The sequence below is a fragment of the Callorhinus ursinus genome, unplaced genomic scaffold, assembly GCF_003265705.2.
Source record: "Callorhinus ursinus isolate GAN/ISIS: 27379988/994484 unplaced genomic scaffold, GSC_fseal_2.0 scaffold10, whole genome shotgun sequence".
In the NCBI taxonomy this organism is placed as follows: domain Eukaryota; kingdom Metazoa; phylum Chordata; class Mammalia; order Carnivora; family Otariidae; genus Callorhinus; species Callorhinus ursinus.
This window is the reverse complement of record NW_027397072.1, coordinates 19,733,771-19,760,923: the sequence shown is the minus strand read 5'-3', so window position 1 is coordinate 19,760,923 and position 27,153 is coordinate 19,733,771. Positions and strand designations below refer to the sequence as shown.

Here is a 27,153-nt window from a genome sequence, read left to right as displayed (position 1 = left end):
CTCCCTCTGACCTTCTCCCCTCTCATGCTGTTTCTCTCTCTCTCTCTCAAATAAATAAATAAAATCTTTAAAAAAAAAAAAAGAGGACTGACATTGGACCCTGGGCCACTCTCAGCAGACCCACTTACCAATGTGCCCCTCTCTCTGCAGAGACAAGGCCAGTATTCCCAGCCCCCAGAGGCCAGCAGCATTTTGGGACTCTAGACATCTAGACAATGGGCAGAGCTAGAGCCCACCTGCCAGGGGCACTGGGAGGTCAGGGACCCAGCCACGGTTGTGCTGCCTGGCAGGAGCCAGGCTCAGTGTGTCACTGTCCCTGAAAGGCTCCTCGTGCCCATGCCCATCATGGCAGGACTGACCCTTCCCTAGGCTGCAGCCATCCTGGAGGCCTGGCTCACTGCTTTCCAGATGCTACGCTGCATGTGTGAGGAAGACCCTCAATGCCTGGAGACCTGCCAGCCCTGCCCTGTCACCCAGAGCCAACTGCTGACACCAACTCAGGCCTCTGACTGAGGCCCTCACTGATGTCCTGACCTCCTCCAGCCTCTAATCCCAATGTTGATGGGACCTGTCCTCCAGGGAGACAACTGGACAATTTTTAGGACTGATATGGGGCAGAACCAGGTTTCTCAGAGCAGTTCCAGCTGCTTGTTCCCATCCCCAGAGGGGAGGAAACTGCCCTTCAGTCCTTCTGCTAGGTCCTTCACAGGCGGTGGAGGAGACACTCTCGTTCCATTTATCTTACACAAAGAGGGATCAGAGCAGCCCAGACATCTGTCCTGGCTGCTGTCTGTCCCAGGAGCTCCCTAGACTCTTGGCTCAGGACAACCCTTTGGAGCAGTTCTGAGCCTGAACCCTCTCTTTGTCTGCTGGATTGAGTCGCACAAACCCAGCCCCGATCAAGGCTCCCGGTGCTTTGAAACTCTGGAGGGCTCCTCACACTTCTGTGACCCAGGCCCAACATGACCCTTGGCTTGTCTCTCATTACACCCTCAGTGCACTAGATAGTTTATCTTTCCAAAGCTAACCCTATACCTTCCCTCTCCTGTGCCTTTGCTGGCTTGGGGTATTCTAACTTGGATTGTCTCCACAGGAGGTATACAAGAGGGGTGACAGTGCTCATCCCTCCCAGCACTGGGGATGTGGGCACAGCTGCCATTCAGTTGACCAGACTGTTCTGAGCCATCTCCCTGGTGACCACGAGCCCCAAGAAGAAAATTGAGATGGCCTAGAAGCTGGGTGCCATAGCAGGTTTGATTATAAGGAGGACTTCTCCGAGGAGTTGCTGAAGGCCATGCAGGGTATGGATGTACATGTTTCTGCAGGGAGACTTGAAGGAAAAGCCAAACTGATCTTACTCCCTGGCTCAGCCCTCTGTCCCTTGTCCTAATTCCTCCTCTTCCATAATCTTTTCCTCCTCTTTTCTCTCTTGTATTAGTTACCTATTATTGCATAACAAACTGCTCCAAAACTTAGTGGCCTAAAACAGCAAACTTTTTTTTTTTTTAAAGATGTTATTTATTTGACAGAGAGAGCACAAGCAGGGGGAGCGGCAGGCAGAGGCAGAGGGAGAAGCAGGCTCCCTGAGGAGCAGGGAGCCTGATGAGGGGCTCAATCCCAGGACCCTGGGCTCATGACCTGAGCTGAAGGCAGTCCCTTAACCAACTGAGCTACCCAGGCGCCCCACAGCAAACATTTATTATCTCCCAGTTTCTATGGGCCAGGAACCTGGGAGCAATTTAGTTGAGTCTTCCAGCTAGGGTCTTAGGGTCTCAGAAGGCTACAGTCATCTTGAGGCTAGACTGGGGGTCACTCTGCTTCCAGGCTCACTCATTTGGCTCTTGGCAGGCCTCAGGTCTTTGTTGAGTCTTAACCAGAGACGTCACTTCCTTGACATAAGTTTCTCCATAGGGCAGCCCAAAACATGGCAGTCATTTGGTCTAGGATAAGTCAGGCAGTTCTGCCGATCTCACCAGGGGTCATTAATGTGGCTATAGTAAGTTGACCATCTGGGCCCACTTGGTCCAGGGGACCTCAGTTGACACAGCTTGTCACTATTCCATGAAGTCTCATTCTCTAGTAGAGTAGCTCAACCTTCTTCACACGATGGCAAAAAAGTTCTCAGTAGCAAAAGAGGGCAAGTTCAACAAGTAAACACTTGCATTGTTCCCTTGGTGAAAGCAAGTCACATGGTCAAACCCAAAGTCAGAGCAAAAGGGAACTACATACAGTACGCAGGGGTGTGGTTACAGGGAGATATGGTTCATTGAGACCATTAGTGTAGCAATCTACCTCATTTTTTTCCCTTAATTTTAAATATTTCATTTCTTTCACATAGCTCTATGTATAAAGTGCTTAAAAGTTCTTTTCCTTTTTTATTTTGTTCCCTGCTTCCCATGACATCATCCTCTCCCGGGTAACCTAAAATAGCATATAAAAATAACTCTATATAGAATATAGAATAAAAAGATTCTATATTTTTACCCATGCTCATATGACCATATGAGTATGAGGGATCGGGCTAGGATTGCCTTTTGCCCTTAGCAAAGTATTAACATCAAGGCACTTGAATCCCTAGAGGAATGCCACTCTGCCTGTTTCATATACCATATGAATATGGTCATATACACATGACCATATACATGTATATAGAGCCAAGTATATGCATATAGGGATGATTTGTCATTGTTTATTTATTTATTTATTTTTTAGATTTTATTTATTTATTTGACAGAGAGAGAGAGACAGCAAGAGAGGGAACACAAGCTGAGGGAGAAGCAGGCTTCCCGCAGAGCAGGGAGCCCGATGCGGGACTCGATCCCAGGACTCCGGGATCATGACTTGAGCCGAAGGCAGTCGCCCAACCAACTGAGCCACCCAGGCGCCCTGATTTGTCATTGTTTTAACAAAATGTTATTTTCATTAAATAAATGTGTCACAGAAATCCATCTGTGTCAACTGCTGTAACTCTAAGGCACTTTTCAAATGGATGCATGGTATTTGTCATTTATCCAGCCATTCCCTAGTAATGGGATTTATTTTGTTTCTAGATTTCTGTCACTATGATCAATGCTGCAAGAAACATTTCCATTCATACATATTGGCGTTTCTTATTTCTATAGAACAAACACTTCAGAAACAATTACTATGTTGTCACTGTTATCATTGTTAACAATACTTTCTGACAACTGGTAATATACTTACTACTATTTTTCATATATTTCTTGGCCATTTGATATAGATGACAAGAGGAGGGACAGTCGCTGACAGGCATTTTTGTAAAACAGAGGCTTTATAAAAATGTATTATTTGGGGGCATGTGCATGGCTCAGTCGGTTAAGCATCTGCCTTCAGCTCAGGTCATGATCTCAGGGCCCTGGGATTGAGCCCTGAGCCCCCTGTGTCAGGCTCCCTGCCCAGCAGCGAGTCTGCTTCTCCCTCGCATTCAGCGCCACCCCCTCCTCGGCTTGTGTGCTCCCTCGCTCTCTCTAAAATAAAATCTTTTTTAAAAATTAAAATAAAAAAATAAAAATATATAATTTGGATAACCTTCTTGCAAGAAGTGTACTCAGCAGAGGGATGCAAATAAAGAGAAAACGGGGATTTTGCACTTAATAGGAGAGACTTATGCAAGGCAGCCTGCTGTAGTAGAAAGAGCCCTGGACCAGTGATGGAGTTTTGGAATGTAGGTGAGGTTTGGTGGGGTTCATGTAGGAAAGGATGCTAGGGTTCGAAGCTGATGGCTAAGAAAGAATTCTTGAGACATCTTTGGTGCAAAAAGGTGGTTTTATTAAAGCACGGGGACAGGCCCATGGGTAGAAAGAGCTGCACCAGGGTCTTGAGGAGTGGCCCATTATATACTTTCAGTTTGGGAGGGGGTTAGGGATAGCGTCTCTAAGGAATTTGGAAGCAAGTTTTCCACGACCTTAAGGGGGCTAGCTATTTTTAGGAAAAGGTCATTTATTACCATCGAATAAAACCTTAGTCATGAGGCCCTTCAGATGTGTATCGGTGGGCCATATGCTTGGGGGGGTTGCCAACCCGTATTTTGTTTTTGTTTTTGTTTTTTAAGATTTTATTTATTTATTTATTTATTTTTTAAAGATTTTATTTATTTATTTGAGAGAGAGAGAATGAGAGATAGAGAGCACAAGAGGGAAGAGGGTCAGAGGGAGAAGCAGACTCCCTGCTGAGCAGGGAGCCCGATGCGGGACTCGATCCAGGGACTCCAGGATCATGACCTGAGCCGAAGGCAGTCGCTTAACCAACTGAGCCACCCAGGTGCCCTTATTCATTTATTTATTAGAGAGCAAGAGAGAGAGAAACAGCATGAGAGGGGAGAGGGTCACAGGGAGAAGCAGGCTCCCCGCTGACCCGGGAGCCCGATGTGGGACGCGATCCCAGGACTCTGGGACCACGACCTGAGCTGAAGGCAGTCGTTCAACCAACTGAGCCCAGGCGCCCCGCCAACCCGTATTTTGGGGGGCTTAGAGATAAAGGAAATTTCTTCTTCTTCTTCTTCCTTCTTCTTCCTTCTTCTTTCTTCTTCTTCCTTCTTCTTTCTTCTTCTTCTTCTTTTTTAAAGATTTTGACAGAGACAGAGTACAAGCACAGGGAGCAGTAGACGGAGAGGGAGAAGCAGGCTCTTGGCTGAGCAGGGAGCCCCATGCAGGGCTCGATCCCAGGACCCTGGGATCATGACCTGAGCCCAAGGCAAACGCCCAACGAGTGAGCCACCCAGGTGTCCCAAGATAAAGGAAATTTCTTAAAAATGAATTTTTTATATGTTAAAGTAGATTCACAGGATCCTGGAGGGGAGGTCAGGCAGGATTGTCTTTTGCCCTTAGCAAAGTATTAACATTGAGGCAGTTGAGTCCCTAGAGGAATGTCACTCTGCCTGTTTCAAGGACTTGTCAATGCGCTGTAGGTAGTAAGAAAATTTAATCATTTTTCTTCTGCCTTTGTTTCCCACATCAGGGTGAGGTCCGGAGCTGACAGCCGAGAAAGAATTCTTGAGACTTCTTTGGTGCAAAATGGTGGTTTTATTAAAGCAAGGGGACAGTGCCCGTGGGCAGAAAGAGCTGCTGCCCCGGAGTTGTGAGGGGTGGCTGACTATATACTTGGGAGTTGGGAGAGGTAGGGAAAAAGGTTTTCAAAAGAACTTTCATATGCTAAAGAGGACCTACAAGATACTGGAGGCCTTGCCATTGTCAAGTTAAGGTTGTTTTCCCCTCTAGCAAGGCATTGACATTAAGATAGTCGGGAGATTCCTGGAGGAACATCACACAGATCCAACCCAGGAGTGGTGGGAGTGTAGAGGTTTTAGGGTGTCAGCTTGTGTTTTGTCCTCAGCTAACCTGCTGCTCCCTCATCACCATGACCCAGGAGATGTGAATTTGGATTCTTGACTCGGCACTCACTAGCTATGTGCCCCTTTAAATCAAATTAATCTTTCTACATCTCAGTTCCTTTTCGGTAAACTGTTATACAGACCAAATGAGAATGCGTGTGAAGAGGTGGTAAATTATAAGGTACTACAAAAAGATGTTACTCATCTTGTTTTGTACAAGCACACATTTGTGTGTATTCTTCTAACCCAGTGCTGCTTAACCGGGGCCAATTTGCCCCTCCAGGGGATGCCTGGGGGCATTTTTAATTGTCATGACTGGATGAGGGTGCTAATGCTATCTAGTGGGTGGAGACCAGGAATGATGTTGAACACTGCACAATGATGCACAGGGCAGTCTTTCAGAATAAAGAATTATTTAATCCGAAGTGTCAATAGTGGGGCGCCTGGGTGGCTCATCGGTTAAGCATCTGCCTTGGGTTCATGATCCCAGGGTCCTGGGATCGAACCCCACATCGGGCTCCCCGCTCAGCGGGGAGTCTGCTTCTCCCTCCGTTGCTTCTCCCTCCCCCCTGCTCGTGCTCTTTCAATAAATGAAAATCTTTAAAAATTAAAAAACAAATTAAAAACCCCGAAGTGTCAACAGTGCCAAATTTGAGAAACCCTGATGAAGCCTATTCATACAGCTTTAACCAGACAAAATTGCCTCACCGGGCAGCATCTTCATGCGCTGCTTCCTCGACCCCAGGAGGAAGAGCAGAAGTAGTAAGGATTCCAGGATAGTTTTTACCTTCCCCCTTTCACCTATTGCTCCTCTCTTTTCTCTCAGCAGCACCCTGCTTGCCCACCCATACCAGCCTTACAGCCTCAGTGAGTTAAAAGCCTGGCCGGAAAATGGACCAATTGCCGGTCAAGAGCTCGAGTCTAGGGGCGCCTGGGTGGCTCAGTCGTTAAGCATCTGCCTTCGGCTCAGGTCAGGATCCCAGGGTCCTGGAATCGAGCCCCGCATCGGGCTCCCTGCTCAGCGGGAAGCCTGCTTCTCCCTCTCCCACTCCCCCTGCTTGTGTTCCCTCTCTCTGTGTGTCTCTCTGTGTCAAATAAATGAATAAAATCTGTAGTTCCCTAGAGAAAGGAAGTTCTCTCTTCTCCTGGTGAGGGCTGGAAAATCTGCCAACACGAAGAAAGATTAGTTTCCCAGGCTCAAAAAAAAAGAAAGAACCTGATTCGCTGTCACTAACTTTGCATCTTAAAGGAGGAAGGAGGAGAAGGAAGTGGAGGGTAGGTTCGGGTCAGACCCACCCCTGGCCGTCCTTCGCTCTCGCAGCAGAGGCCGTCCTGGCCTTCGGGGATTTCCTCCAGGGACCCGAGGTGGGGAGCAGCGGAGAGCGGGGTCCCAGTAAGTCTCCAGGAACTCACACTCGGGCCGGTGGGGGGTTCCAACTCAGAGGGAGCGCAGCTCCACCGCTGCACCCCAGCCGGGACGGTGTCCCCACTTCCCCCGGTCCTAACTTGTGTTCTTTGCGAGGGATCCGTCTGGAGGCTGCAGGGACCTCGCCGGAAGGAGGGCGGGGAGCGGCGGGGATCAGATCTCGTGGAGACCGAAAGGAAAGACCCCTGCTGGCCGGCAGGGGGCGCTGCGCTCCGCAAAGGGCCTCGGGCTCCCCCCCTTGCTTCTACAGTGTCCTCAGAGAACATGTTAGCTGTGCACTTCGACGAGCCGGGAGGACCAGAAAAGCTTTACTTGACGGAGGTGGCCAAGCCCAGCCCAGTAGAAGGTGAAGTCCTCCTGAAGGTGTCGGCCAGCGCCCTGAACCGGGCCGACTTACTCCAGGTACCCAGGGGTCAGGCAGTGGCTGGGGCAGGGTGGGACTCCAGGGCCTTCGATAAACATTCACCAGACCGATGAAGGAATGACCTAGGGCACTGCCTGTAACTTTCATCAAGATGTGTCTGCAGAATGTGTGCTGGGGGTTCTAAGACAATATACAGGGAAATTTACAAAGCAGCATCTACCCTCTGTTAATCCATCATCTGCTCAGTCTTCCAGATAAGAAGATGGGAACTATCATTTGTTCAGGGGGTTGTGTGTTAGGCCTTGCTCTATCTCATTTACTCCTAGGCAACCCTGCTTACCATTCGCATTATACAGATAAAGAAACAGAGTCAGAGGTTAAGTAATACGCCCAAGGCCACAACACTAGTAATCGTGGCAGCTGCGATTCAAATCCAGGGCTTTGTTGTGGATCCAAAGTCTGCATTCTTTCCACGCTGAGGCTCCTGGAGCTGGCAGGGGACTGACTGTACTCTATGAATCTTCCTTTTTTCTGCTCTTTGAAACGCTAAACTGAGCCAGCTGCATTGATTGGGTAACTGAGAAATGTGTGCCAGAATCACCTGGGGCACTTTTTCTTTTCTTTTTTAAAAGATTTTATTTTTATTTATTCATTTATTTGAGAGAGAGAGCGTACACAAGGGGAGCAGCAGAGGGAGAGGCAGTCCAACCAACTGAGTCCCCCAGGAGCCCCCGGGGCACTTTTAAAAATAAACATGACCAATAAATAAATAAATAAAAATAAACATGATCAGGGGCCACCCGGGTGGCTCAGTTGTTAAGTGGCTGCCTTCGGCTCAGGTCATGACCTCAGGGTCCTGGGATCAAGCCCCGCATCGGGCTCCCTGCTCCGCGGGAAGCCTGCTTCTCCCTCTCTCACTCTCCCTGCTTGTGTTCCCTCTCTAGCTGTGTCTCTCTCTGTCAGATAAATAAAATCTTAAAAAAAAAAGGGGGGGGGGCACCTGGGTGGCTCAGTTGGTTAAGCGTCTGCCTTCAGCTCAGGTCATGATCCTGGAGTGCCGGGATCAAACCCCGAGTTGGGCTCCCTGCTCACTGGGGAGCCTGCTTCTCCCTCTCCCTCTGCTGCTTCCCCTGTCTGTATTCTCTCTCTCTGTGTGTGTCAAATAAATAAAATCTTAAAAAATAAATAAATAAATAAACATGACCAGAACCCAGGTATGTGTACTTTGAAAAAGCTCCTCAAATGGTTCTAGGGCACACTCTTGGTTCAGCCCCTCTGCTCTGAAGCCTCCAGTCAGAGGTTCTGAGGATTGCAATGAGCGAGTCCAAAGCCTGGCACTTAATATATGAGAACAATCATTCAGGAGTCCATGGTTTTGTTCCTAGTCCTGCTACTGATTTACTTTGTGACTTCGGTCAAGGCATTTCCCTGTGCTGGGCTTAGTTTCTCCATTTGTAAAACAAAGCGTTTAGATAAAGTAAATAGCTAAGGACCCTACCAGTTATCTTATTTGAATTACTTCTCCCGTCTTTTCCTGACTTACAAAACCTGACTTCATCCCAATTTTTCTGAGAAAAAGAGGGACTATTGGAAGGGGGCCAGGGATGGTGACGCACACATTTCTGATCATGCTCACCACTTAGTGCACCCCTCTTTCTGCAGAGACAAGGCCAGTATGCCCCACCCCCAGGAGCCAGCAGCATTTTGGGACTGGAAGCATCTGGACACATAGCAGAGCTGGGGCCTGCCTGCAGGGGGCACTGGAAGATTGGGGACCCAGCCATGGTTCTGCTGCCCGGCGGGGGACAGGCTCAGTATGTCACTGTCCCTGCAGAGTTCCTCATGCCCATCCCAGCAGGACTGACCCTGTCCCAGGCTGCAGCCATCCCGGAGGCCTGGCTTACCGCCTTCCAGCTGTTACATCTCTTGGGTGAGGAGGCCCCCCCATGCTCACCCCATACAGTGTGGTTCAGTTACTTCATGACTCAGCCACCTTAAAACCCAACAGTCCTCTGGCGCAGCTTTGGCCTGGCCACTGAGCCACACCCAACCCCAGCGCCTCGCCCTAATGTACTACCAATAGTACCAGGTTCTCCTCAATACCATGTTATCAATGGCCTGATGTTGAGGCTGATAATCATGGTTAGCAGATGGAAAGCCTGGAAAGCACTGGATAGAAGACCTGTGTGTATATCTTCACAGTAGACCCACCAGTAGTCCCAGCAGCTCAAAGTCCTGCTGAGCTTCTCTTTGCGAGCCCTAGTGCAGTAGAAGGGACCAGTCAATCAACTTTTATTCCTCCTCAATCCCCCTGAAGCCAGCTAAGAGCTGATGGGGGGGGGGGAGCCTAAAAAGACCAGGTCCCTGCTGTCAGGGAGTGCAGTAAACCTGGGAAAACAAGGCATGTACAGGAATTAGACAACCATAGAGTTCAGAAGATGGCCTTATCTCTACAACAGAAACTCATGATGGCGGGGGAGGTGCCTGGGTGGTTCAGTCGGTTAAGCATTTGCCTTTGGCTCAGGTCATGATCCCTGGGTCCTGGGATCGAGCCCTGCACCCTGCATCGGGCTCCCTGCTCAGTGGGGAGTCGGCTTCTCCCTCTACCCCACCTCCCACTCGTGCTCTTGCTCTGTCAAATGAATAAATAAAATTAAAAAAAAAATTCAAAATGGGAACAATTAGTGTGGGCACAGGTGGTCAGAGAGGGCTTTCTGGAAGAGAAGGACTTGAAGGGTGGGTGAAGGGTGGGTAAAGTTGAGATGTGACAGAAGGCAGGCCAAGGTGACAAGAGAGTGTCAAGGTGAAATCTTCCACTTAGAGTGAAGGATGATGATTATCATCTGTGAAAGATGAGACTGGGACTGGATTTTAGTGGCCTTGAATGGCATGTTGCCTGGACTTGATGCAAAAACCAACTGAGAACCACTTTATATTTTGAGGAGAAAGTGACATAATGAAAGCTCCATTTTAGAAAGAGGAGCCTGGTGGTTGCTTGTGGTGCCTGGATCATTGAGACCAGTTGGAGACCAGTTTCAGACTGAAGAGGAACTGGCTTCAGGTGGTGACTGACAGTGGGAATGATAGTTATGCTTATTAAGGTATATGTCAGAGATGTGCGTCTTGGGATTATTTCATAAGTAAAACAGATTATGGATGTGGCTGCTAAGAACTGTTTAAAAAGGTTGTTTCCCACTTTAACAAGAGGCAGTAAAACAAAAAAGAGCTGTCGTGTTCTCTTAAGAAAGCAAGAGGTTTGGCATTTTGTGGTCCGGGGCCAGGTGCATGTGGTAGAATATGCCTGCATGGGGAATGTGTAGCACTTGCAAAGTAAACACAATGGTTCCTGTACTTTGTGCCGCAGGAAACGTTCAGGCTGGAGACTTTGTGCTAATACATGCAGGATCAAGTGGTGTGGGCACAGCTGCCATCCAGCTCGCCCGCATGGCTGGAGCTATTCCTCTAGTCACAGCTGGCTCCCAGCACAAGCTTCAGATGGCAGAAAAGCTTGGAGCAGCTGCAGGATTCAATTACAAAGAAGAGGATTTTTCCGAAGCAGCACTGAAATTCACCAAAGGTAAACAATAGCTCCTGCAGCCCAACAGGAATATCAGAGATGATTCAGTCAAATCCTCACCAGCCTGAAGTTTGTCAGTGCTCTGGATCTGGCTTGCCTCTGTTAATGCACAGCAGCTGCCCAGCCAAATTCTAGCACTCTGGTGTTTGATCTCTGGAGACAGGCAGGCAGTGTTTAGGACTAAAATGTTTCTGTGTGCATTCTTGTAAGTGATAACATTAGACACTTTTTAGAAACCGGATGAATCACAGAGAGTTGGACTAGAATTATCCAAGTCACTCTGCAATGAGTTAACAGGAGCTTAGTGTGGTCATAGTAGAGTTAGGATGGTAGCTCTCTAAATGGGTGAGCCTCTGTATTCCAAAGCCAAATCTGTATATTTTTGGCTCATCCCTTTCCATTTTTCCACATGAGTTAAAAACGAGACATGAAACCAAAGCTTGTAAAACTACGATTCAGATAACCCAGTGTAGACACTTTATAATTTAGATGTGAATCTGCCTGCCCTGTAGACTGGGTGGCTCTCCCCTGTTCTGTTCTCATTCGTGCCTGGGTGCCAGTGGATTCTGTACTTACATGGGGATCAAGAGAGAGACCAAGTCATGGTGTTGCCCCATTTCCCTCTTGGCTTTGGCTGTGGCTAGGAATCATAAAAGATGAACTACAGCACACATGTATGATAGAGTTCAGCTACCTAAACTCCATCTACAACGTTTCTGTGAGCGGTGTTTCTAGTTCCAACCTATAGATTTACCACTTGCACCTATATATACCCATATATTCACAAATATACCATGGAATCACTTTGCACAAAGCCTTCTGTGTCTGATAAGCATTACAAATCTGTGTTTCATGTGAAAGGTGCTGGAGTCAACCTTATTCTAGACTGCATAGGTGGATCCTACTGGGAGAAAAACGTCAGCTGCCTGGCTCTTGACGGTCGCTGGATTCTCTATGGTCTGATGGGAGGAACTGATGTCAGTGGACCTCTATTTTCAAAGCTACTTTTTAAACGAGGAAGTCTGATCACCACTCTGCTGAGATCTAGGGACAAAAAGGTGAATGATGAGTGAAAAGAAAACGTGATATAATTATTACCCACAAAAGTGTGGTGCATTTACGTAGCTCCAAGAAAGGAAGACCTGACACATCATATGTTAGAGAGCCTATGTAGAAACCTGCTCCCCCCCCACCATGGATAAATAAGTAGCCATTTTCACAGAACTCATTAATAAGTGGTCAGTAGAAGTCTCAACATCTTGGAAAGAAGGTAGCTAACACTTCACATACAAACTCTTAACAGAATGAACAAAGCATTGACAATATTAGGAGATATATTTCTTTTTTTTTCTTAGAATTACTGCAGGTTTTTTTTTTTTAAAGATTTTATTTATCTATTCATGAGAGACAGAGAGAGAAAGAGGCAGAGGGAGAAGCAGGCTCCCACGAAGCAGGGAGCCCAATGCGGGACCCGATCCCAGGACTCTGGGATCCTGACCCCGGCCGAAGGCAGACGCCCAACTATCTGAGCCACCCAGGCGCCCTGGAGATACAGTGCCAAGATGTTGTCTTTCAAAGGCTGAACTCTTCTCAGTGTGCTAAGAAAGGTGAATAAGGTTAGTTAAGGCTCTACCTTCAACAGATTGTTACTGAAATCTTTTTGTGGTACTTTAGCAGGTGCCAGACTGGAGAATGTTTCCCAGCCTAGGGTTTCACACCTGTGTGGTAGCAGAGCTTAACCTCCCTTTTGAACTGAGCCTATAGAAGTCCTGTCTGTGGCCGCCTCCTGCTTTAAGCCCTGTTGTCAGTGCCACTAATATTTTAGTACAGGATTCAGTCTTTTCTCTGGTGCAGAAGAGAGGTTATACATTTGGGGGCGTGCACATACATGCTGGTAGGGAAGGGGTTAGGTACCCCCTATGTGCATTTTCAGATGGCATCTACATTTCAGAGAGCACAAAGGCTAATAATTAGCAGGATGGGGAGCGGCAAGGTGAAGTCTCCGTCTAGACTGATGATCTCCTTTTCCTTAAGTACAAGCAAAGGCTGGTGGAGGCTTTCACAAAACAGATCCTGCCCCACTTCTCCACGGAGAGCCCCCAACGTCTACTGCCGGTGTTGGACAGAGTCTACCCCGCGGCTGCAATTCAGGAGGCCCATGCATACATGGAGAGTAACAAGAACGTGGGCAAAATCGTCCTGGAACTACCGCAATGAAGGAGAAGGCTTTCCTAGGACAAAATGAATGAAAGTCCATAGTACGCAGGAAAGAGATCGCGTGTTAGTCCGGGCCACCCTGTAACCCACTGGCCCTCCCCTGGCCTCGCCTACTGATCCGTGTAAAGCCGATCTGAGAAAATAAAGAGTAAATTTGAGCAGTTGCCCTCTCACTGTGGCGGTCCCAGACCGCGGACTGAGGCCGCCCGGGCTGGAGTGGGGTGGGTGTCGCGACCGCCGCCATCGTGAGGATTACAGCAAAGGCCCGAACAGTGGGAGCTCCACTCGTGCTGCTCCAGGGCCGAGGATTCCGGGTACGGGAACAGCGTCGGCCGCCACCACTACACGACGTGCCACAACTCCCTTAGCTACCCTCTGCGCAGCACCAGAGGCCCGAAGCCACCTACCCGCGCCCCCGCTCCCGCGACGCGCCCCTCAAAGAGGCCGGCCCCACGCCAGGCCCCGCCCCCTCCCGCAACTCACCGGGGCGCAGCCCCACCTCGTCCGACTCTCCTGGCCCCGCCCCCTCTGTGCAGCTTCCTTTGCTCAGGACCGTCCGACAGGAACACCGCCCCTTCTTAAGCCAGGTCCCGCCCTTTCCGGTGCGCAGCTCAGAAAAGCGTCTCGAATGCTCGCCTTTCATCGTTCCGGCCTGTTTTTCGTCTCGGGTTCATTTTGCCCCGGAGTCTTTTCGAAAGGGGGTGTTACGTCAGCACGTCTGGGCGTGAGACGGCGATAATCCGGCGTGTTGTAAAAGCTTCCGGCGGAGGTTGGATGTTGATGTCCTGGACTTGACGCGGTGTTGCGGTCCGGTAGAGCGAGCTCCGGAGGTGTCCCGAGGAATCCCAGTGTTTGCTGCGGTAACCTTATCAGCCCGCCAAGATGGCGATGCAAGCGGCCAAGAGGGCGAACGTGAGTATCGGGGCTTTCTGCGGAAGAGGCGGGGACCTCCCTCCTGGACTTTCTTAACGGTGTGGCACTGTGTATTTTGCCCCTCCTGGGTTCCCCAGGCCATAGTAGCCCAGACTTTACTGTGTTATCACTTGGAGTTCCATCCTGGCCCCATCCTTACGGATATGCTCCTTGAGCCCCAGTTCCGCCTTCACCCCTTTTGAGAGTTCCCTCGATCTCTTATTCTGGTGTCAGTGATAGTGTTGGCCCACAGTCTTTGTTGTTTGATCTGCACCTAGGACTTGGCGACAGCATCTTCTCCGCCCCAAAGTCAGTAGCACAGACGAGTCCCCAATAAGTAACCTAATACCTCACAGGCAACCAGAGCCTGGGATTCTCCTCAAGTCACGGAGCTTTTTGGATCCTTAATTAATGTCTTAATATTTTTGAACACCTACTATGTACCAGAATTGAGAGATAGGAAACAATTCAGAAGTTAAATTTACTGAATACCTACTGTGTGCCTGCCACTAGTCTACGTATTGGGGATACAACAATGAATAAAACAAAAAGCCCTTCTGTTTACATTCTAACGTTAGAGAATGGGGTATTATAGAAACCTAAAAAAAAACTGTCTCAAGAAAAAGAGGGTAGGTCAGCTGTAAGGCAGAGAGATATAGGATGATGAAGACAGAAAATTGGACATGGTGAAATGCAGAATTTTGGTCACCTTGATGATCATTCGGTGGATGAAAACTTGGTTGCAGTGGGATGGAAAGAGGATGGAAGTTAAGAAAATTGAGACAGCTCTTTCCACAAGTTTTTATGTAAATAGGGAGTACAGAGATTGGATGATAGTTGACTTTTTCCTCTTTTAAGATGTGTGGTATAAGGTGTATTTGTATGTCAGAATGATCTGATAAAGTGTGAGAAATTGATGACGTGGGAGAAGGATGAGATAAGTTCAGGAGTGAAGGTTTGGAGTAGACAATAATGAGAGGGAGAGGGGGTGGATATGGATGAATTTAGATTGTTGGGTTTAGTGACATGAATATAAGGTACTTAGCATTCGGTCATACATACTTTCTTCAATAAGCAAGAGGCAAGATCAACTCCTGGGATAGGCAGGGAAAAGGTTACAGCCCAACTCAGATGTTAGAGGGAGTGGTGGTGGTAAGGTTTAAAAAGAGAAAGTGTGATACAGTGTCTTACAGAGTGAGAAAACAGATTTATGAGAGAAGTGTATTATAATTGGAAGTGTTGATTGTCTATTTGAACTCAGTTTGAAATCTTAAATCTAAAACTTTATGGTACTTATTTGTTGACCATTTGTCACCACTACTAGTCCGAGGGGAGGGATTAAGTATCCTCTTTCCTTTTATACAACACTTAGCTTAATGCCTTAAAAAGCTGAGAGTTTAGCAAATTAATATCCAGTATGTAATTGAATATGTTAAGAAGAACATCGGAGTGAACTCTAGATAGGAGATATATATTTGAGTCATCAACTTACTGTGGAAACCATGTGTGTGGTTAAGAGATGGAAGAGGGTGTAGAATTAAGGCGAGTATACAAAGGGTCAAAAAGGAGTCTAAAAGTAAAACTCTGTAGAAGAGGTTTTTTTTTATTAAAGATTTTATTTATTTATTTGAGAGAGAGAGAGAATGAGAGACAGAGCACGAGAGGGAAGAGGGTCAGAGGGAGAAGCAGACTCCCCACCGAGCAGGAAGCCCGATGTGGGACTCGATCCCGGGACTCCAGGATCATGACCTGAGCTGAAGGCAGTCGCCCAACCAACTGAGCCACCCAGGCGCCCGAACAGGATATTTTAATGGCAAGAGTGAGAAGAACTAGCCAGAGAGGTAGGAGCAAGCCAAGGAAATAAAGTGTCAAGAATAGTCAACAGTGTCAGAAGCCTCAGAAGTTAAGTGTGATGATAATTGCATACCGCAGTTAAAAGGTCTTAATGCCAGGTGCCTGGGTGACTCAGTCGGTTAAGTGTCCAACTCTTGGTTTCAGCTCAGGTCTCGATCTCCAGCCCCATGTTGGGCTCCGTGCTCAGCACGGAGACGGCTTGAGATTCTCTCCCTCTGCCCCTCGCCACCCCTTTTGTAAGATTTGTTAAATCTTTTTATAAGATTTTTTTTCTTTTTTTTTTTTTAAAGATTTTATTTATTTGACAGAGAGAGAGATAGAGCAGGAACACAAGCAGGGGGAGTGGGAGAAGGAGAAGCAGGCTTCCCGTGGAGCGGGGAGCCTGATGCAGGGCTCGATCCCAGGACGCTGGGATCATGACCTGAGCCGAAGGCAGACGCTTAATGACTGAGCCACCCAGGTGCCCCAAGATTTTTTTTTTCTTTTTTAAAGATTTTTATTTGTTTGTTTGACAGAGAGACACAGTGAGAGAGGGAACACAAGCAGGGGGAGTGGGAGAGGGAGAAGCAGGCTTCCCGCTGAGCAGGGAGCCGGATGCAGGGCTCAATCCAATGACTCTGGGATCATGACCTGAGCCGAAGGCAGACACTTAATGACTGAGTCACCCAGGCACCCTTTTTATAAGATTTTTTTTAAAAAGGTCTTAGCATAAAAGTATTTTCATCAGTGCTGGGGTGGAACCTGGGTTGTGGTAGGTTGATGAGTGTCAGTGAAGTAAAGAATATGAGGTGAGTATAGACTATCTTTCCAGATGCTTGACTTAAAGAAAAGAGAAAAGCAAAATAGGATAGTAAGTAGAGAGCTGATAAGTTCAGGGAAGGCAGAAACCTTGCTTTTTCCCTTCACTGTGTATTCCTAATATCTAGCCTGATAGGTGCATGAAGAAGGTAAGGTGCTCAGTAAATATTTCTTGAATGAAGAGGGATACAAATGACTATTTGTTTTGCATGACAATTGTCAGGACATAAGCAGCCGCTCACCTAAGGAATAGAAGCCAATGATGAAGGAAAGACTAAATTCAAGAGAAAGAAGATATCGCTGATTGAACAGGTTCTTGAAAAGACCAGATAAGAGTCATCAATGGGAGTTTTATTGTCTAGGAAACAGAACACTTCCCTTAGTTCTTTCCCATATATGTCTGAGGCACTGAGGACTTCTAAATGAGGTTGGAAATCCTTGTTTAACTGCAGTGACTGGAAGCCTGGGTTTTATAGTAGCCCCTTACTAGTTACTACTAATAGTCCTCCCTAAAACTCGTGCCCAGTTGCTTTTCTGAAAAGCATGCCATTTTCAGGAACATCAGATTATAATTTTTTAAAATAATTCTTATTCTTGCCTATTATGTGGGGTTTTTTTGTTTGTTTTTACTGTGAGAATTTATTATGAGAAATTTTTTTAGGTGGTAGCACTCTTGCCCCTGATTACAATAATAGTATGTATTTCTCATTTTAGATTCGACTTCCACCTGAAGTAAATCGGATTTTGTATATAAGAAATTTGCCATACAAAATCACAGCTGAAGAAATGTATGATATATTTGGGAAATATGGACCTATTCGTCAAATCCGAGTGTGAGTCTTACTGAGACTTTTGAAATGTCGTTTCAAGAAAATGATTGTATAGAGAGCAAGGCCTGACCAAGAGCCTAGAGACTAAATGGATTGAAATCTGGGAGATGAGATTTTTTTTTTGTACAGAAAAAAATGAGACCTTCCTGATCTAGCTCAGTGAGAGCCAAGAATAATAGTTGTGAAATTAGAGAAGGCATGAAGTAGTAATGAATGGTTTGAGGGGAATGGGTGGGAAAAGAAAGAACATTTATTCCATAACTTATTATTTGTAAAATCAGATAACATACTGTGTTTTTTATATGCATTTACTCTAATTTTCTCTCCTGTCTCCTTTACTGACTCCAGAATTCCTGAATAAACTGAGTAAGGAGGTATATAAGTAACTGAGAAAAATGATTTTTTTCCCAACTACAGCTTTCTATTGAAGATTTATTTTTTATTATTATTTTTTTATTGAAGATTTAAAAGTATATGGGAGAATAATTGCAACACAAGTTCAGGTTTGTTTGTTTGTTTTTTTAAGATTTTACTATTTTTGGGCGCCTGGGTGGCTCAGTTGGTTAAGCGACTGCCTTCGGCTCAGGTCATGATCCCGGAGTCCCGGGATCGAGTCCCACATTGGGCTCCCTGCTCAGTGGGGAGTCTGCTTCTCCTTCTGACCCTCTTCCCTCTCGTGCTCTCTATCTCTCATTCTCTCTCTCTCAAATAAATTAATAAAATCAAGATTTTATTAATTTATTTGAGAGAGAGAGACACAGCGAGAGAGGGAACACAAGCAGGGGGAGTGGGAGAGGGAGAAGCAGGCTTCCCACGGAGCAGGGAGCCCGATGTGGGGCTCGATCCCAGGACTCTGGGATCATGACCTGAGCCAAAGGCAGACGCTTAACGACTGAGCCACCCAGGCGCCCACAAGTTCAGGTTTTAATTAAATCTAAAAATTGGGGTTCATATCTTCGGATGATATTTATTGAACATCTACAAAATGCCATTTTTGTAATAGGTGATTTTATTTGTATCACCAACACTACAACCCTATGTGGAGGTGATAATTGTCTGGGTTTGGTTTGGTTTTGTTTAAAGATTTATTTATTTGAGAGAGAGCGTGAGTGAGCATGGGAACGGGGAGAGGAAAGGCATAAGGAGAGAGAATCCTCAAACAGACTCCCTGCTGAGCACGGAGCCCAACATGGGGCTCAGTCCCAAGAACCTGAGATCATGACCTGAACTGAAACCAAGGGTCAGACACTTAACTGATTGAGCTGCCCAGGTGCCCCGATAATTGTCTGTTTTACAGGTGAGACTACCAAGGCCCAGAAAGTACAAGTACTTTTCTAGTTTCACACAACTATTTAGTGATAAAAATCTTCTGATTCTAAATTGAATATTTACACTACCCAGATCCATAGCCAGTGATACTCTAATTAGTATAAATGGGCCACTTACCTAAGAGTTCATCTGGATTTTTTTTTAAGTTTATTATTTTTTTTATTTTTTTAAAGATTTTATTCATTTATTTATTTGAGAGAGAGAATGAGAGGGGGGAGGGTCAGAGGGAGAAGCAGGCTCCCTGCTGAGCTGGGAGCTTGATGCGGGACTCCATCCCAGGACTCTCGGATCATGACCTGAGCCGAAGGCAGTCGCTTAACCAACTGAGCCACCCAGGCGCCCTATTATTATTATTTTTTAAAGATTTTATTTTATTTATTTGATAGACACACAGCAAGAGGGAACACAAAGAGGGGGAGTGGGAGAAGGAGAAGCAGGCTTCCCATGGAGCAGGGAGCCCAGTGTGGGGCTCAATCCCAGGACCCTGGGATCATGACCTGAGCCGAAGGCAGATGCTTAAGAACTAAGCCACAGGCACCCCTTATTATTTTTTTTTTTAATTAATCTCTGTACCTAACATGGGGGCTCAAACTCATGACCCTGAGTTCAAGAGTCACACACTTCTACTGAGCCAGCCAGGCGCCCCTGAGTGTCTCTTATTTTCTTACTTTCTTTTTTTTTTTTTAAGATTATTTATTTATTGAGAGAGTGTGAGCAGAGAGAGGGGCAGAGGGAGAGGGAGAGAGAATCTTAAGCAGACTCTGCACTGAGTACAGAGCCCAATACATGGTTTGATCTCACGACCCTGAGATCATGACCTGATCTGAAACCAGGAGTTGGATGCTTAACTGACTGAGCCACCCAGGCACCCCTCAATATCTCTTTCTTAATAAATTTTCTTTTATGAACTGAGAGCTGCTTCTTGGCTTTTAGAACTCTATGAGATCTTGAGGACTCTCCCTTTAAATCATCACTTTCCTTCCAGAAAGTAAACCATATGCTAGCAATACATCATCATTGGTACTCAAGTGGGGATGGAAATGAAGTGTTACAGACCAGCCATCCTTTTTAGGAAGTCTCAGTCCTTTGAGTATTTGATAAAAGCTTTGGACCCTTTCCACAGAACAATACATGAAACTTTTTTTTTTTTTTAAAGATTTTATTTATTTATTTGAGAGAGAGAGAATGAGAGATAGAGAGCACGAGAGGGAGGAGGGTCAGAGGGAGAAGCAGACTCCCCGCTGAACAGGGAGCCCGATGTGGGACTCGATCCCGGGACTCCAGGATCATGACCTGAGCCGAAGGCAGTCACTTAACCAACTGAACCACCCAGGCGCCCCTACATGAAACATTTTGCATATGATTTCAGTGGGTACATGAAACCTAGGTTAAGAAACCCTGTTCTAAACATAAAAGAATGGTATATAGAAGGTCCCCTGACTTGGAGATCAGGAGATAGGATTCTGCTTCAGGCCCTGTAACCCTAGATGGGTTGTCTAGCTTTTTGGTTTTCTTATCTCACTTGTAAGATAATCTAGATAGGCTGCGCCTTTCAGCTTTTAACGTGGAGGCAGCATGATAAATTTACTGAATTGGTTGTAAGACCTGAGTTCAAATACTAGCTGGACATTGACTAGTCATGTACAACTAGGCAAAATATTTAATCCCTCTGAGCTTCAGTTACTTATGAAACACAGTCTTCCTAACCTACTGTCTTAAAAGAATTTTTTTTTAATTACTACCATATAATGTATTATTTGTTCCAGGGGTACAGGTCTGTGATTCATCAGTCTTACACAATACACAGCGCTCACTACAGTACATACCCTCCCCAATGTCCATCACCTAGCCACCCCATCCTTCCCACCCCCCCACTACTTCAGGTTAAAAGGATTTTAATAAGGATCAAATAGATCATGCCTGTGAAAGCACTTTGTCATGGAGTATTTCCTTCCCAGTGTGCATTAGCCACCCCTCTTCTCTGCTCCCACAGCACCTTCTACTTTTAACACATGGTTTTGCTGTTGTCTGTGTACTTCTCTCTCCTGCCAGCCTGTGAGCTACTCCAGCACAGGTATCATATAAGTCTTTTGATTTGGGGTTGATTGCTGTTGTGCCTGATACATGTTAAACACCCCATGTATATAAAAGTAAATGAATAATACAGAAAGTGGTTGTGATGAACTTCTGAAAGTGTTAACAAAATTTATTGATAGTACACAATTAAGAGATGCTTACAGCAGTGAAGTTAGAGTGTTTCAGAAAGCCAAGGTAGATAATCAAGCAGTGGCATCTTTAGAAGGGTGTGAGTAGCTCAGGGCCTTGGTACTCTGGTCCCTCCATTTGGAATGGTTTTCACCCAGCTCATCTCCTATTCAGCTCCTCATTCTTCAGGTCTCCACGTCAGCGTCACCTTTTCCAAAGAGGTTTATCCTGACCACACTAGAGTTAAGTCATCATCCTCCCAGTAATCCCTGTCACAGCTGTCTACTTCCTTTATAATATTTCTCATCTGTATTTATCTGTCTTTCTCCCACTTGTGGATAAAGCTCCTTGAAGAGAGGGATAATGCTTGTCTTTTTCACTATTCTATTTCCAGTGCCTCTCATACAGAAAGAACACAATATATATTTGTTGAATAAATTCACAGAAGCAGGAATTTGGGTCTAAATTATAGATTGAGAAACACGTTATTTTGTTCCCTAGCTGTGATCATGCTTTATCACATATTTGGCACCTAAAACTAGGGTGACCAACCTTCCCATTTGGTCCAGGACCAAGGGGTTTTCTGGGTTGTGGACTTACTAAAACCTGGACAGTTTTGGGCAAAATGGGATGCATGGTCACCCTTCCTGGCATGTAGCAGACACTTGGTGCTTTGAAGCCCTTTTGGGGCACCTGGGTGGTCAGTCGTTAAGCGTCTGCTTTCGGCTCAGGTTGTGGTCCCAGGGTCCTGGGATCGAGCCCCACTCTGTCAAAGACACAGTGAGAGAGGGAACACAAGCAGAGGGAGTGGTAGAGGGGGAAGCAGGCTCCTGCTGAGCAGGGAGCCCGATGTAGGGTTCGATCCCAGGCGGGGCTCGATCCCAGGACCCTGGGACCATGACCTGAGCCGAAGGCAGACGCTTAATGACTGAGCCACCCAGGTGCCCCATACCTTTTACTTCTTGATTACTAACGCATGTAAGGTGTAGGGCAGGTGATAGATCCTGATATGGCTGTTTGACACATGAAGCAGCTGAAGCTGAGAGAGGTTGATGCACATGATTAGGTTTTCTTATTACTACTCTGAGGTTTACCACCAATCAAGAAAATAATGTTGGCTCAGTGCCTGCCATACAGTAGGTACCAACTACATACTTTTAGAAATTGAAGTAATGATATGGTTAAGATATTAGGTTGATAATTATCAGCTAGGACACTGAGATGAGAATCTTTAAAATGGGGTTAGTACCCATCCCTGTTCTAGTTCCTAAGAAGATATAAGAGGAACAGATAACTTTTGATTTATTTATTTTATTTTATTTATTTATTTTTTAGCTTACAGGAGAAAGAATTGGTGAGAGAATTGGTGGGAGAGAGTAGATCTCCGTTTTTCAAATGCTTATTAGCATTTGTGTCCATGGTGCTGTGAAAGAAAAATGAAATATAAGACCTTTCTTGCCCAGTTAACAAGAACTAAAATATTATGTGTTTTTTTTTTTTTTTTTTAAGATTTTATTTATTTGACAGAGAGACAGCGAGAGAGGGAACACAAGCAGGGGGAGTGGGAGAGGGAGAAGCAGGCTTCCCGCGGAGCAGGGAGCCCGATGCGGGGTTCGATTGTGACCTGAGCCGAAGGCAGACGCCCAATGACTGAGCCACCCAGGTGCCCCTCTTTTTTTAAATTTGTTTAAATTAAAAAAAAATTTTTTTTTCAAGCTAATGCATTCTTGAAAATTCAAAAGTCCAAGTCCAAGTCAAAAGTCCAAGAGTTGGGGTGTCTAGGTGGCTGGTAGGAAGAGCACACCGATTGTTGATGTGGGGTTTGAGCTCCGTGTTGGGTGTAGCCATTACTTAAATAAGTAAATTAAAAAAAAAAGGTCCAGATATTGTTAGACTATTGCCAGAGAGTAAGGAATATTATAAAATCCCTCCTTGGGCCCATTCAGCCTGACAACCTGTAAGCATTCAGGGACACTGGCACCCTCCGACCACCCCAGCACTCTGTACCTCTCCCATCCCCTTTTACAGGAAGTAAGCTCTGACCAGGGCCCAACTCTATAGTCCTGTCCGAGATCAAATTTTAACAGATACTCCCTTTCCCATGGCCTGCTACCTTTGCTTGACCCTATGTGGGGACTATGACAGGTGGAGAGGCAGCCCACGGTCTTAAACCTTATTCCACAGTTGGCACTGGGTGGCTAGAACACAGATGGAGGGGTCCATCTTTATCACACTGGGAGCATAAGCTGAGTGGGACCTGTGCCCACTGCCCCCACTGACAAGCACATGGCCATCTGCTGCCTGCAGTTTGTTGCTCTTCACACTTCCCTACCTCCCTGCGGAAGGAAGCTGGTGAGGTGAAGAGAGGATGTGGCAAGGAAAACCTACACAAGCAGCAGCTCCGTATCCACAAGCAAGGTCCAGCGTCCACTTCTAGCCACCTTCTACCCTGGCCGGCAGATAACCCCTCCCACAAGCACACTCTCTCCCACCCATGTCTGCCAAAGCTCTGCCCTTTTCCCGGAGCCAAACAGGGCTGCATAATGCATGGGAGTGCATATATTATTAAAAATGAGGGGCGCCTGGGTGGCTCAGTCCTTAAGCTTACCTGCCTTTGGCTCAGGTCATGATCCTGGGGTCCTGGGATCGAGCCCTGCGTCAGGCTCCCTGCTCAGCAGGAAGCCTGCTTCTCCCTCTCCCACTCCCCCTGCTTGTGTTCCTGCTCTCGTGCTCTCTCTCTCTCAAATAAATAAATAAAATCTTAAAAAAAAAAATGGGGTGCCTGGGTGGCTCAGTTGTTGAGCATCTGCCTTCAGCTCAGGTTGTGGTCCCAGGGTCCTGGGATCGAGCCCTGCATCGGGCTCCCTGCTCGGCGGGAAGTCTGCTTCTCCCTCCCCCACTTCCCCTGCTTGTGTTCCCTCTCTCGCTGTGTCTCTCTCTGTCAAATAAATAAAATCTTTAAAAATAAAAAATAAATGAATGTACAAAAAGTTGGGAGCTGACTGTATCACATTTTAGGAAAGCATCTTCTAAGTGGGAGAAACCACCTTAACTCTATATCCTTTCCTGGCCATAAAGGATACTGTTTTCCTAGATATCATTTATAATTTTGCCATCTTTTTCATAGGGGCTTTCACCACCACCCCCTCTACGGACACAAATAGTTTTTATTTTTATGGATTTGATAAACCTTAGTAAAATACTTCTCAGAAACATTTGTTTCCTACACTGATGGAGACTGTATTGTCTTTAACAATTGAAACTAAAGTTAGAGTTAGGGAGGGGAGCCTGGCTGGCTCAGTTGGTGGAGCACGTGACTCTTGATCTTGGGGTTATGAGTTCTAGCCCCACACTGGGTGTAGAGATTGCTTAAAAAATAAATCTTAAAATTAGAGTGAGGGAGAAAATTAAAATGTTTAGAAACAAGGGACTAGTTACTAGGGAATAGTGTGGTAAATAATTTTAAGTATTGGTTCTGTTGCATAAATGTGCAGCAGGAAAAACCTCATTCTTGACATTGCTGATTAATAGGAGCCATCACTCTTAAATACTGTACTTTTCAGCTTAAGACTGAGAATTGGGGGCTCCTGGATGGCTCAGTCAGTTAAGCATCTGCCTTTGGCTCGGGTCACGATCTCCGGGTCCTGGGATGGAGGCCCAGTCGGGCTGCCTGCTCAGTGGGGAGTCTGTTTCCTCTCCCTCTGCCCCTGTGCACGCACCCCCCTAACACGTGCTCGCTCGCGCTCTCTCTCTCTCTCTCAGAAAATCTTTAAAAAAAAAAAAAAAGGACTTAGAATTAGTTCTTAGTGTGAGAAGTAGGAAAGACCAGAACAGTGCACATGAAGACTGGGACAAAGTTTCAAGCTAGTTCTTCGCTGCTAGTGCTTTGGTAGCTGTAATAGTAGTGTTGACTGAGCAAGTTTAACCTGTAGCTCTTTTACTTAAAACAGAAAACAAAAATTAACCTTAATTCAAGAAATAGTAGGCTTGGGACGCCTGGGTGGCTCGGTTCTGCCTTCGGCTCAGGTCATGATCCCAGGGTCCTGGGATCGAGTCCCGCATCGGGCTCCCTGCTTGGTGGGGAGCCTGCTTCTCCCTCTGCCTCTGCCTCTCTCTCTCTCTGTCTCTCATGAATAAATAAATAAAATCTTTAAAAAAAAAATAAATAGTAGGCTTATCCAGCATACCTGTCCATAATGCTTATTTCCTCTAACAGTGTTCAGGTTGATCTCAAAAGACTTAAACTTCAACTCACTGTCTTTAATTGTCTGTGGTTAGTGGTTTAAAAGAGTTCTGTTATTCAAGTATCAGTGCTCACGTAAATGTGTATTTTTTTCCCCACAGTATTTGTTATTTATTTATAAAGAGAAACTATTCCATAGCTCAACCATCATGTATCATAGTTCAGGAACACAGGTCAGTGACAAATTTTCATGGAACTCAACCCGAAGAAATTCTTTACATGCCAAAATCACTTTGCACTCTGAAAGATACCAGCCTTTTTCATCTCCTCAAAATCTCTCATGGAATCGTAATTTCTGTAGAAATCTGCATATCCTTCTTTCTTGGTTTGGCCACAGCAAACTTCTAGAAAGTTGCAACCCCCAGGGAATGCTCCAACAATATGAAATCGCAGATGCTTGGCCAGAAGGCCTCCCATCTGAAGTTTTGTCAAAGCCCTGGAAGTCATGGTAGTTATTCTCCTTAACACCCGATCTCAAACCCAGTGTCCTTCCTAACTCCGGTAAATGTGTATTTTAATTAAGTCTGATTTCACTCTGCAGGGGGAACACACCCGAAACTAGAGGAACAGCTTATGTGGTCTATGAAGACATCTTTGATGCCAAGAACGCATGTGATCACCTTTCAGGATTCAATGTTTGTAACAGATACCTGGTGGTTTTGTACTATAATGCCAACCGGGTAAGTATTAGCCACAGTCCTTATGGCATGGGGAGCCCATGTTAAGAAGTAGTGTACCGTGAGGGGAAGAGTATACTATGAGTTCTTCTCGCTAGTGCTATTGGTGACATTCATTTGACTGCAGATCAGTAACTGTTAACTCTGGTGCTTCCCACATTTTAGGCATTTCAGAAGATGGACACAAAAAAGAAGGAAGAGCAGTTGAAGCTTCTCAAGGAGAAATATGGTATCAACACAGATCCACCAAAATAAATGTTCTCTGCATTCTCATTTTAGACTAAAACCCATAAATGACCACCATCACCCTGTTCTTATTTTTAATGTGAATGTTGGAATTTCTTATTCGAGATTCAAAAGGATCTGCTTGAAACTTTGATACGTGTTAGAATGTGTTACGTGAATAAATTTGTAACTTTTTGTAAAGCATGTGTTTTCTCTTAAACTTTCCCTTCTTATTTGATACCAGAAAACAGATCAGCAGTTGAACCATATCAAGAATTGTTTGGTGGTAGGTGGTCAGAGACCAAGCTTCTTAAGAACAGGGAGCTTCTTGTATTCTTAATGCCTCTGATGTCCAGTCCAGTGCTTAGCCATCAAGGGAAATTTTTAGAGTGCTGTCATTTATTGAATGTTAACAACTCAGTGAAGGTAGGTATTTGCAGATCAGGAAACCAAGGTTTATTGTGTTGGTTCAATGAATCAAATGTTTACATAAAAAGTTGATGTAACATCAACCAGTCCTAACCACACTAGTACATTTAAATAATACTTGCCTTACAGTTAACAAAACACCTTTGTTGATATGGATACCCCATCCTTAAAGAGAAGTCAGTTCTAGAAGTGGTCATTTAGATGACAGCACGTTGTTAGAAATTTGAGAGCATGCATCTTGGGTAGTGGTGTTGGTTGTTACATGTCTAAGATTGTATTATGCGGTCTTTTCCTTTAGTTAGTAAGTGTCTATGAATATCATGGACCTTAGCTCATAGTGTATCTTTGCCATAAATAGAATACTTAATGCTTATTCTTATAATCATACACTCCCATGGCATGGAAATAGTATGGTTATTACCACATTCATCATAGCTTGGCAGCTTGGAGGAGATAGTTATAATTTTCTTTTTATAGTTTAGGCATGGGCCAAATGGAAAAACATGAACCAATTGTTTTATATATAACTATAACCCAAAATCAATTTGAAGGGTACAAGCACTGAATCATTTAGATGGACAAAAAGCATCTATTCTACTTTTAAATGCATTTAGCTTTGATATCTAGACTTTAAGATAATATGGTCTTGGGGCGCCTGGGTGGCTCAGTCGTTAAACGTCTGCCTTCGGCTCAGGTCATGATCCCAGGGTCTGGGAT

General features: G+C 45.6%; 3 protein-coding genes across 4 annotated transcripts in view; 2 read left to right on the top strand and 1 right to left on the bottom strand.

Moving 5' to 3' along the window:
- FAM228B (family with sequence similarity 228 member B) overlaps positions 1–13,438 on the bottom strand; it is a 52,961-nt gene extending 39,523 nt beyond the window's left edge. The window contains exon 1 of the mRNA XM_073897055.1: positions 13,418–13,438. The gene's annotated coding sequence lies outside the window, so the exon portion shown is untranslated. The remainder of the gene's footprint in view (positions 1–13,417) is intronic.
- TP53I3 (tumor protein p53 inducible protein 3) lies at positions 6,590–13,486 on the top strand. Of its 2 annotated transcripts, none has more exons than XM_025867814.2 (6): positions 6,590–6,743; positions 6,873–7,178; positions 8,803–9,070; positions 10,505–10,717; positions 11,579–11,775; positions 12,752–13,486. In XM_025867814.2, the coding sequence occupies exons 2-6, from the start codon at positions 7,041–7,043 to the stop codon at positions 12,932–12,934; spliced, it is 999 nt and encodes a 332-aa protein (XP_025723599.1). In that variant the 5' UTR covers positions 6,590–6,743; positions 6,873–7,040; the 3' UTR covers positions 12,935–13,486. The 2 variants fall into 2 exon arrangements, with proteins under 2 accessions (XP_025723599.1, XP_025723598.1); XM_025867813.2 differs by having other exon boundaries at positions 6,596–6,743; positions 7,027–7,178.
- A 190-nt stretch (positions 13,487–13,676) lies between these two features.
- On the top strand, positions 13,677–26,227 carry SF3B6 (splicing factor 3b subunit 6). Its single transcript, XM_025867816.2, has 4 exons — positions 13,677–13,846; positions 17,213–17,331; positions 25,647–25,785; positions 25,948–26,227. Exons 1-4 carry the CDS (start codon positions 13,817–13,819, stop codon positions 26,035–26,037), a joined length of 378 nt encoding a protein of 125 aa, XP_025723601.1. The 5' UTR covers positions 13,677–13,816; the 3' UTR covers positions 26,038–26,227.
- Positions 26,228–27,153: the final 926 nt, after the last annotated feature.